Source organism: Candoia aspera, chromosome 1, assembly GCF_035149785.1.
Source record: "Candoia aspera isolate rCanAsp1 chromosome 1, rCanAsp1.hap2, whole genome shotgun sequence".
NCBI classification, from domain to species: domain Eukaryota; kingdom Metazoa; phylum Chordata; class Lepidosauria; order Squamata; family Boidae; genus Candoia; species Candoia aspera.
Window position 1 is genome coordinate 188722676 of NC_086153.1, and position 12402 is coordinate 188735077.

Sequence of the window (12402 nt, forward strand, 5' to 3'; positions counted from 1 at the left end):
CTGTTCTTCAGTGTGGACCCACCCTCTTGGTAGCAACTTGGCCCCAGGATTTGGGGAGAAGGGCTTTCCATTCATTCTCAGTCATGGAGAAGATCAAAGCATAAGTCATACGGGGGGCCCAGGGAGACATTTATAGCACCTGCTGTTGCAGTTCTGAGCTAGGGGAATTGCTCTCAGCAGGACCAAGACGCATGCAGGGACTGGCAGGCAGCTGGTTATGCACACTATTAGATTCCTTGAAGTAGCAAAAATGAAACCAACTTATTGTTCCTGAAATATCTGAGCAAGAGGCAAATGGGAAATAACACATGTTGACTTCAAATGGAAAATACTAGAAGCCTCTTGCTGAAAAGTTTTGCTTTAACTGACAGAATATGATTATGTGTAATCTTTGTTTTATTATGATAAAGTACAAGCCTCGTCTCCAGGATATTCCTTAATGAAAATCAGAAGTTAAATCCCAAACGCTGAAGGATAATGGATTTGTTTTCTATCATAAAGTTCATAAAAACGGAACAGAATGTTTGAGAAAAAGGCTGAGCATAAGGCATCATTTTTCATGATCTTTCTTAATTTCATCTGAAGTTTCAACATCCTGAACAGGGGTTTTCTCTCTTACAGACAGCAATTTTATTTAGGAGAGAAAAGGCAAAGCTACTAGCCTACTTGAAATATATATAGTGAGATTAGAAAAAAACAAAATGAAATGGAGACATAAACTTTAAAAAAAAAGCTATTAGTACACACAAACACTCATTGTTGATTTACTGCTTTGGATCAATTGTTAAACTCCCACTGGGTCAATATGGTAAACCACAACGTGTTTAACTACCTGATCTGGGTTCCAAAAAGTCAGACTGAAGCAAAAATTTCTACATCTTTCCTGCCATGTAGTCATCATCCAGTTTTGTGCAGCCTGCATCTGATAGCACTACATATATTCAGCCAATTAAACTACAGTTAAAAGTTAAAACATATCACGGTGGTTAACTGTGTGTGAGCTTATCTCCTACACCTAGATGTATGTGTATTCCCCATTTACATGAGCCAGTTAGAAGTATCTTCCTCCAAGAAACAAAGGCAGGGTGTTAGAATGGCAGGAAAACAGGCCACTCGAGGCAACTCTGTGTTTCCAAAGGTACCTACTTTTTTTGTTTCAGTGAATTCCCCGAAGTTCCATTTTGGACCAAAGAGGCTGAAGCATATACCTTTTCAGTGGTGGCCATTAGTTTAGGAGCATTTTCCCCTAGTACATGCATTTGCAATCTGTGAGTCTATGAGAACCAAGATAAATCACTCTTTTCTACGGACATTTTGAGGCGGTTGAGAGTATTTTTGTTTTGTTTTATTGGCATGCATATTTTACTACAGGGCATGATGATTTGATAGCTTTTACACTCAATTGATTTCAAAGCATTCTGCTATAGGGAAGAGTGCGAGGATTGGGGCTGGCTGGGGGATTCTGTTTGGTACAATCATCTATTTCCTTGAGGCTGTATTCAGTTAGTGGCAGTGATGTGGGGGAGTGGAAGTGTAGGGGAACACATCTGTGGGAATTTTTGAAAAGCTGGAACAATTATGCTGCCTGCCAGAGAACTGTATTAGTTGATTTACTTTGCTCTAGCAAGTCAACACAATGATAGGTATTTAAAATTTGTCATTGTTTGCAGCATATTAACCTAGCAAAAATCAGAGAATGAGGGCAAGAATCAAGCAGATAACGGATCCTTGTTTCCATTTCTTTTAAGAGGTCCCTCTTCATACAAGCAGTATAAACAACAACAATTATTTGCAGGGCTGCTGGCTGGGAACTGTAGAAATTGAAATCTATCTCACCCAAAAGGTATCAGGTTGGGGAAGACAGCTTTAGGAGAACAGAACATTAATAATATGCAAGGCAGTTGAAAAGCACATTTGATCCTTTTCAATGGTATATGCATATCTTTGAAGAGTGCACTTTTCATGTTCCTACAGTTTGCTGCCAAAATTGATGAAGTTGAAGATTTTCTGCAGTATTCCCAAGAGTTTGAGAATCCTGAATCCCTGAAAGCACTCTTGCACCAGCACAAAAATCATACAAAAGGTATTGAAGGGGATGGGAGCAACTTCTTTTACAAGGAAGCATTTGGAGTGAGGTGTTTCTAAATAAATGTTGGTTACAACTTCTTCTGAAGTTAATGTTCTTGGTCACGGTTGAAATCTTGCAAGTTATTTAAAGTAACACAGAGGTCATAATGTCTACTTTTTCCTAAACAGTGTTAGATTAGCCTTGGAGAGAGCTAGATATAAATTCTGTGCATAGTTTCCATCATTCAGCTTAGCCAGCATCAAGGACTGTTGTGAGAATAACATGGAGGAAAACCACTTATGCTGTCATAATTGTCGCTGATTTCAACAGGTCTGTTCAACTATTGACTAAGGGTTTCTCCCTGCTTCAGCTAATCACAGCATAAACATGTCCTAGCAACAGCTGTTTTCCTGCTGTGTCCCCATCTTATCCTAGGGCCAAAAGTGAGATGGCTTAAGTCACCCATATCCATATCACTTATTCTGACGCCACCCAGGGGCAGTCTCCCCATGTAGAAAATCTGTTGGGGTTTGTCACCGTTGATTTTGGAGGGAAGCCAGATGTTTGGCCATGACTAGGAACAAAAGAGGCAGGATAGGGATCAGGAACGGGTCAGCACATTTCATGCCAGTATAATTTTCTGCCAGCTCAAGGATGGATAGAGAACACTTCTACTGTGCAGCAGGGAAAATTCCTAAGACCGGACCTGACTGAATTTACATATTGCTCTGCCCAGTCATCAGAGTCTCCTACAGTCACTTCATTGCTGTGATGCTTGACCAGAGGTATCACAAGAAAGTCCCAGCTATCATTGGCATAACCGGCTCCTCTTGGTGCCTCTAGTGATTCAGCTGGATTTGGCACTACTGTACTCTCTGGTGCAGGACCTGGGATCAGTGTATTTGCTGAACGGCTGGAGGATTTGAATCACTGCACCTGGTACATCCAAAATCTGGAAAAGGTTTTAGTAGCCCATTAATTCTCTCTCTCTCTCTCTCTCTTTCTCTGAGGCAACAGTAACAGAAGACTTCATTTTATTTTGTATACTTTTTCTTCCATGAAGCTTCAGGCAGAATAAGCTTTAAATTGAAAACCACATGAAATTAAACCCAGGCATGCCTAAACATCTTGAACAAATGACTTCCCCCTTGGCAAGCTGAATGCAGCCCTCAGATCCTGGGGTTACTGCCCTTTGTTCAGCTAGCCAATCATGACTCTGGCTCTTTTTAAATAGTGGTTTGTTTCCATTTTTAATTTTGTATGTGACGATTTTCTTCGTTAGCGCATTTACAGTACTTCGGCAATCAGACGCATTTACTCTGTAGAGACCCTCCTGTGTGATACACCCGCTTTCTGTTTTGGAATCTGTTGTCTTTATTAGGTGAGCTGGTGTGGTAGGGACTAGACCATTAGCCCTGCTCTGAAGGAAGAGGCTGGACTTGACAGTGTTCAGGTTCTCTGCTACACTATGATTTTAGAATCAATACATCATCATTAGAGTGGTAACAGGGTTTGGAGAGGTGAACCTATCAGGTCTTACTGTTATCCTGTAAGAAAAATGTGTCTTTTTCTCTTTTCTAAAAAATAATGTCTTATCTTTGAGGCATGTTTAATACAGCAGATTTGACTCTCCATGCAGAGGTATTGGCAAACCTAGTTAATTAACAGGGTACACATTGGCAGTAGCAGCCCTGTCATAGGGAAGATGAGTGACATTCCCAAAAATTCTGATTATCCATGCATTTAAAACGTAATAGTGTCATGAGGAAGCTGTTCACAAGTGAGATTTTTTCCATAGCAATTCAGAAGTAGTATTTTAATTAGATTTGGAAGCATGGAATTAAAAAAGGAAAATTGATGTATGTATCATGTTGTAAGGGATGCGGTGGCGCTGCGGGTTAAACCGCTGAGCTGCCAATCGGAAGGTCAGCGGTTCGAAACCGCGCGGCGGGGTGAGCTCCCGTTGCTCGTCCCAGCTCCTGCTCACCTAGCAGTTCGAAAACATGCAAATGTGAGTAGATCAATAGGTACCGCTTCGGCGGGAAGGTAACGGCGTTCCGAGTCATGCTGGCCACATGACCCGGAAGTGTCTATGACAACGCCGGCTCTAAGGCTTAGAAACGGAGATGAGCACCGCCCCCTAGAGTCGGACATGACTGGACTTTACGTCGAGGGAAACCTTTACCTTTACCTATCATGTTGTAGACAGATTCTCCTTTCTTAATTCCATGCCCCCAAACCTGATACAGATACTACTTTTCAGTTGGGTAGAGGATCAAAGTATGATTGAAGAGGAACTTGCAGAAGAGTCTTGAATTTTGGATGTTTGTGTCTTCCTTCAGCAACCCCCATCACACCCAGCTGCTAGGAATCCCCAGCCCTCAGGAGGAGAGGTTGTGGAAGTACGGTAGTTCCATAGTGCAAGGCTTAGTGTGCTAAACTGAATGCAGCCCAATGAGAGGTGGTTAAAATCCCCACCAAATTAACTTCTTTAACATATTTTCAGCAGCATAGCACAGCACCAGAAGATCACAACAGTCCTCCAACCCTTAGAAGGGCTGCTTTCTAAGGAAGTACGAAGCACTTCTGGCTGTCCCATCCTAGGTGTAATGTACTAGGGAACAAATCGACCCTCAGCCATTGAAATTGACTGGGTAACTTCAGACCAGTCAGCCCAAACTATGTTGGTTGCTTTGGAGATAAAATGAAGGGAGATCTCTTAAACTGCCTTGAATTTCCCACAGAAAGATGGCATGCACATCTAAAAGATACAATGGTTGCATTTGAAAACAGATCCTATCCATATGTTGATGTATTTTTCATCCAAGAGGAAAGCCTAGTTTAATGGGACACCATCTTGGCATACATTTACAGAGAAAGGCAGCTGTCATCATTTTGGAGACCAAACAGACATTTTCAAGAAATAGAAATGAGCAAGAAAGTGTTGACTTGGCTGAAAATGTTAGTTAAGTAATCTTTGGGTGGTATGGCTTACAGAACCTAGTAAGTTGACTTAAAGTTCTCACTTGAAATCAGAAAATTTAGGCACATTCCAGGCAGAATTGCAGCAAGAGAAATGGGTAAGGAGCTTCTATTTCCTAGGTCTGCCTGCCTACAAGGGTTGGGGATCCTGCTCAAGGAACTGTGGGACCCAGTTCTTGGATCTGCCACCTGAAAGAATTAGGTCTGTGATATTCCAAAGTTTTCTTCTTCTTCTTCTTACTAATGCTATTGTGATGTTGATAAGCACGATCAGTTTCTGGCACTGAGCAATTCTACAATGTACCGTTTGCCTTCTGAGTGTTGTTGTCCATCTGTGCTGGAAAGTTGGATGAGTTGGCTGACAGGGAGCTGCAGGCAATCCACTGGCATCTTGGAGAGAAATATGCAGCCGTCACAAATCCATTTATGTTGCATCAAGGCGTTTATGCCTGACATAATGACTGTTTTATATGCCCTGCATGTTGTGAGAAAGGATCTGTTTTGTAAAAGCTCTTGGCTGTTGCCATTGTTGAAACAGCACAGAGAAATCAAATGAACATATATTCAAAGGACTTTTAAAAGAGCTAGTTTTATTGAACAAATGTAAGCAGAAATAAAGTTAATATAATATAGAGAGAGCTTACGAAACACATTTGACTAAATTTCCACTTTCAGTGGGAACATACACAGCTAAAGTGTGATCTAAGCATAGTTCACATTCAAAGCCTAGGTAGTTCAGAAATGTTTTCTTTTCTGTGTGGCACATTGCTCCACTGTGATTGGAACCAAGTGACATTGCCAGGGTTTGAGCATCAAACCACACCGTGTTTTCTTGAATAAAGCCTGATGAACTAGGTTCACACTAGATGTCAAGCTATAAACCATGGTTTGAAACTAAAATGGCTGAGTTCACAACATATGCTAGCCCCAGTCCAAACAAGCATGGCATTGCATGATTTTAAACCTTTAGAACCTAAAAAAAGCAATTACAGAAACTGTCCTAAAAGCTTCCCTTATTTATTGCCTCTAAATGTTCTCTATATAAGATTGCTGCTAAATATTCTATGAGTATTGAGAATATTTGCACTTTATCAATAGAGACCTTAAGTAGCATGCGGAGACTTCGGTTCAACACCCGCTGCCCCCCCGCCCTTCTGTTGCTCCCTGGATAAGTTCAGCACTATTTCTTCTCCTTAAATACCCATTAGGCTATTGTGAGTATAAAATAGGAGGCGGGGGACCATATAAATTACATTGGATTTCTGAACAGAAGATGGGATATAAATGTAATTAGTAAATCAAAAGCATATATCACACTGAATGTTCCATAGGACTGACATATTGACATTAATTGATTATTAATCTTTAAAAACACCATATTCCCAAACAGCAATTTCTATCATATATTTTTTTCCAAACAGTACATTACATCAATGTCTATGTTTGTATACAAACACAAATAATCCATATTTTGTCACCCTTTCTTCTTCCCTTGGTCCTATGATTCCATCAAATATATTTTAATATATTATTATATTAAAAATAGATTTAAGCTGCTCTTGATTGCCTGATGAAGAAAACTGCTTTTTTTTATCCTACTTCATTTTTTTGTTAAAACTAAACAGGTTCCAACTTAAGTGGCTTGAATCATATGTAATTCTGATCAGAAGTTAGCACAGTGAATTGAAACCTGGAAACTTTAATATGGGTTTGGTGGTCTCAATTCAATCTTCATTGGTGTAAAGTGCTCATTGTAGAGCAATTGAAGCTTAGACTGTTTGATAGTGATTGACTACCGTTGCAAAAACAGAGGTCCATCCCTGAAAACAATGAAAGGAAATTGTTTGCCATAAAAAAAATAATCTTGCAGAATATGGTTTTTCCCAAAGGGTCAAGAATGGGTAGCTCATACAATTTTTTCATTGTTTTTGCCTTTTCAAAGAGATAAAAATTCAGAAAGCAGGTAGTCATGTATGTAATTAAAATTAGCTTTTTATATTGTACTCTATGACAGTCAGTTCCAATTTTATCAATAGGTAAGATGAACAGAAAAGAACACCTTAGTTTTATAAGGGATGCGGTGACGCTGCGGGTTAAACCACTGAGCTGCTGAGCTTGCCGATTGGAAGGTTGGCGGTTCGAATCCACGTGACGGGGTGAGCTCCCGTTGCTAGTCCCAGCTCCTGCCAACCTAGCAGTTTGAAAACATACAAATGTGAGTAGATTAATAGGTACCGCTTCGGCGGGCAGGTAACGGCGTTCCGTGTAGTCATGCCGGCCACCACGGAACTGTCTACGGACAAACGCTAGCTCTTCGGCTTTGAAATGGAGATGAGCACCGCCCCCTAGAGTCGGACACGACTGGACTTAATGTCAAGGGAAACCTTTACCTTTACCTAAGATGAACAGAAAAGAATACCTTAGTTTTTCAATGAAGCACGGGTATTAGCAGCACCCTCTTGAAATAACCTTTTTTTTGCTCTGCTTAATTTATTTATGAGTGCTTGGTTGATAGTAATTTCATTCTTAACCCCATCCTGCAGGCTTTAAATTAGATGTGCAAATTAAGCCTGTCTGCTTTGGTTGCATTGATTTCATTGGTCCCATCTTCCCTGCAACTCTTGCAAAAGGCAGCAAAGATGATGGGTAACAATTTAGTTTTGCAGCAATCTGATTCCTCACCTTTCCCTCCATTCATTTTTCTACCTATTAGCTCTTGTCAGTTCTCCCTCTTCTTCCACTTTTTCCTGAATACAATTGTCCTGTACTCTACAGCTTTTAAAACTACAGCTGAGATTGTGCAGTGTGGCTAAAATGCAGTTGGATAGATAGTTTGAGACTGGGTGTGCTGTGTGAACTCAGGCAATTGGAGAGGATTTTAAAGATAGGGATTATAACAGTTTGCATACTGTAAGATCTGGGCTACAACTAGATGACCTGTAGATAAAAGCAAAGTTTGAATTTTCTATAGTTCTACAAAAGAGTTAGAAAACTCTAAGTCAGTGTTTCTCAAACTTTTTGAGGTCACCGCCCCCATAGTTGTACCAAGTTTTTTGTAACACCCCCTGTCCTGTATGTGTGTGTGTGAATTATAATTTCTTAAAAATATTTTTTGCTCAATTATTATTTCTTTGCAAACAATTTTTGCAAACAAAAATATTTTTAAAAATAACAAACACATACCATTAAAGATTTTAAACAATTAAAAATAAATTATACATAAATTGGTTTGGCTCTCTTTATCAGAAAGGTAAATAAAAAAATGAAAACTATCTTTTGATTTTAATGTACAAATATATAATTACAATTACACACACACACACAGACACACTTACCTAAAATGAAACAAAGTTCAGTACAAAGATTGAAACACAATGATGTATTGTCATGATCACCATTGTGATGCTTGTGACATCGCAACGGCTCGCATGACAATACAGGGAAATGGGTCCCTGACGGATTAGGCAAAGGCAACTAAGAAACACAAAGAACCAGCAACAGGTGAGAAGAAACTAAGTAACGACTGGGACCGGCAGACCGGGAAACAAAAGATACAAAGTAGCCAATGGGTAATTGACTAACAACAGGAGAGGCGCGCCTGGGCTTTCGAAGAATTAAGAGCCTGATCGCCCGGCAATGGATCGTTACCGCCAGGAAGGCAATCGAGGCGATGCCCGGGGCGCAAGGGGAATGCACGACCTCTCACCTAGCAGGGACGAAACCGTTGGGACTCGTGGGACGCACCTGGGATGATGTGGGGTGGAGCGCTGACCGGCGCAGGCTATTTAAATCCCGCTCCGGCGCGCTCCCCTCACTCTCAGCTTTCTAAAGGCATGCATTCTATTCCCAAATAAAACCTGAACCTAAGCCTACCCTAGCATCTGTGTTTTCATTTGGGTCTCAGGCAGAGCCTGACATGTATCTACATTCAGACAGAATAGCTCAATAGTCATTACATTTATTTCTAAATAACCAAGCATAACCGAGTGTGCAGCTCATGTTTTTGTGAATCTCACAGTTGCGCTAATACCCAGCATCTGGTTGAAGCAGTCCAAAGCACAATACTATTTCGAGTGTTCCAAAGTTTGATATATTTATAATTATTGAAGTATATGTTTACAGTTTTCCACTCTTAATAAAATTTGTTGGATAAGTTACATGTACAGTAATCCTAATTGCCCCTCCTGTTGCCCCTTGCTGTCTAATGCCCCTCTGAATAATTCAAATGCCCCCAGGGGGGTGGTATTGCCTACTTTGGGAAACACTGCTCTAAGTCTTATTTGCTGCCATCTGGTGATGATCTTTTGTAGTCCAGATCTTGAAGCTTTGATTTTAAAAGGTCAGAGAAAAAAAGTGAAAAAAGTTACTGCATCCCTTTTGATGATGGCACTAAAGGCCCCCAACTCTTATTCCCACTCTTCAAACTTGGAAGAAACGAGCAAAAAGGGCAAAAAAAAATGTTCCCATTCTCCTTTTCCAGTGATATCAACACAACACGAGATGGCCTCCTGTTCTTATTTGTCCCCTTGAAACATTTAAAAAACAGATTATAAAAAGTTCCCCCTTCCCCCCACGTTCAGAGATACTAAGACTTTCAAAAGGCTGGGAGGCTCAGTTGTGGCTTTCAGCTCCTCAGATGTTGGCCACCGCTGACTTAGTGTGACAGGCGAACCCAGCCATTCAGCATCTCTGGCATGATTCTGCTTTGTGTGGGAACTGGTAGCCCACTGAGAGCCAATTTAGTGTAGTGGTTAAAGGCATCAGGCTAGGGACCAAGAGACTGTGAATTCTAGCTTTGACTTAGGCATGGAGCTAGCTGGGTGACCCTGGGCCAGTCACTCTCAGCCCTGGGAAGTGTGAGGTTTCAGCCCACTTCTGACTCCAAAAATGAAACTTATCTGGAGTCAGAATGAGAATGCAAAACTCATTAGGAGACACTCGGAGAAGCAGAACCAGGAAGAGACTCAGCAAAGCGGGTGAATTTGCAGACGTGGATTGGTCAAACGGAGGGGGATTTGAATTCTCCAATCAGTGTTCGAGACAGGAGAGCAGAGAAGCATGCAAATCAGAAAGCAGCCTGATTGGCTGCAGGGGAGAAAAGGCACAGAAAGGATCGCCTTAAAAGGCAGACGCGCAAAGAGCAAGCTGCTGGAGACAACCGATCCTTCGAGCTCACAGCACTTGCGGAAGAGTCCTTACCTCAGAAGCCTTGCCTGTAGCCAGCATGGAACCACCATCAGTGTCTTCTACCTCTGTGGATATGCCTTCTGCACATGCTGCTCCAGTCAAGTCTCTCCTTGCCGTTCCTGCTGAGCACAGTCTCGCATTTAGCTCTGGACCTTGTCGCTGTGCTTCAGTGCGACCCAGGTGTGCTTCTAGCTTTGCTTCCAATCCTCAGCCTTGCTTGGATTCTCCAGTCCAGTCCAGCCTTGATTCCAGCTCTCAGCCTTGCCTGAATTCTTCAGTCCAGCCCAGCCTTGCTCCCAGTCCTCAGCCTTGTTTGGATACCCCAGTCCAGTCCAGCCTCATTTCCAGCTCTCAGCCTTGCTTGAACTTTCCAGTCCAGTCCAGTCTTGCTTTCAGCTCGCAGCCTTTCCTAGACTCTCCAGTCAAATCCAACCTTGTTTCCAGAGATCAGTGTTGCCTTGACTCTCCAGTTCAGTCCAGCCTAGCCTCCAGAGTCAAGTCTTGTCTAATGGTTCCAGTCCAGTCTTGCCTAGCCTCCATGTTCTAGACTGATCCTGTCTGTGTGCCAGTCTACGGGACCTTGCCTCCAGCTTCTGCCTTGCCATGTGTCATGTCCCCCGTTGCGATGTATACATACATCACAACGGGGAACATGCCTTCCCGGGGAAAGGGGAGGAAGGAGGAAGGAATCAGTGATAATCTTATAAGCACTGAAAGTCAAATGCAAATAAAGGACAAAGGAGACATATCTTTGCCCTGACCTGAAAAGCCATCATCCTATCTCCCGGACATCTCTACATTACCACGGGGGACACACCTGCTCCGGACACAGGAAAAGGACAGAGGCAATCAGCGCTAATCACCCTGATCGCCCATCGAGACTCCAGAATCGCCCCCTGATCGCCCATCAAGACTCCGGATCAGGACTCTGGGACAATAGGGGGTGGGGAAGGATCAGGTCCGCACCGCGGGTATTTACCGGCTACCTCGCACGCCATGTGCTCATTCCCGTCTTTTTCTGTGTATGCATTCTATTCCTAATAAACCAGAAATCCTTAGCCCTGACTAAGTGAGTCTGCGTCTCTTTGGGAATAAGGCAACCATCACACCATGCAATCTAGCATCACCAAGTCTGACAGCTTCGACCAGAGAGTTAGCTGAATTCTGCCTTGCTGTTCTGCCACAGTCTGATCCTGCAGCCTTGCCTGTTCATCTGCCCTTGCCTGGGTGGTCTTGACTGAGATTGCTTGCCTAATCATTCACAAACTTTTACTGTTGTAAATAGTTGTTTTAAATAAATAGTTTGATAATATTTTTGTCTGGCTGCCTCATAGTCTGAATAGGACAGGAAGCAGGCAAGGGCAAGCCACTTCTGAAATTTTGTCAAGCAAACTGCAGGGACTTTTCTGTGTAGTGGTCAGGAGTCAAGATTGACTTGAAGGCACATACACACAAACAAACACACACACACACACACAGAGAGAGAGAGAGAGAGATCATTAATTACTACAATAATCTATCATGCTTGCTCCCCACCCATAAGTAAATGTGAATTCACTAGGATAATCATGTACCATTGAACCATTTAAAATTATTAAATTTAACTTATTACAAAGACTGGCTAAACAAGATCCCACATAATTAATGTTCTGATCTTTAGACTGTCATACAATTCACTTTCCCAAGGTTTGACAGATAAATAAGGAAACTTGGCTACCAATGCTTCATTATTAGGGCAAATTCTGGCAAAGGAGACTAGGGTAAAACTATGGGCCTTTTCCTCTGTATGAACTCCAGTTTGTGTCAGCCCTGCTAGGGGGATTGGTCTGAGGCCTTTACAACTGGACTCCTTGTGAAATTTCCCCTCTTCAGGGGAAAACTGAAATAAACCATGTGCTTGTTTATTCTTTGGATCATTAGACCTGATCCTGAGGCAATATATAGCCCTGCCTTGGTACAGGCCTATGTTTGTGACAAATCTTGCTTGTCATGCAAAGTATTTGCTGAAATGGTGCTGGAGACACAGCTTTATATGGTTTACTTGATTGCTACCTTTACATTTTGCAAAAGGCACCCTATGTGATATAACACCTTTGTTAAATAACATATGCATTATTCTTTGACATTAAATTTAAATTATATTTCAAATCCTAGACATTTGTCCC

At 41.9% G+C, this 12402-nt stretch overlaps 1 protein-coding gene across 1 annotated transcript in view; it reads left to right on the forward strand.

Annotated features, from left to right (window-relative positions):
• CCDC141 (coiled-coil domain containing 141) overlaps nt 1–12402 on the forward strand; it is a 130423-nt gene that overhangs the window by 35862 nt on the left and 82159 nt on the right. Inside the window, 1 exon segment of the mRNA XM_063318120.1 lies at nt 1975–2083. Within this exon segment, the coding sequence (XP_063174190.1) occupies nt 1975–2083 (109 nt within the window).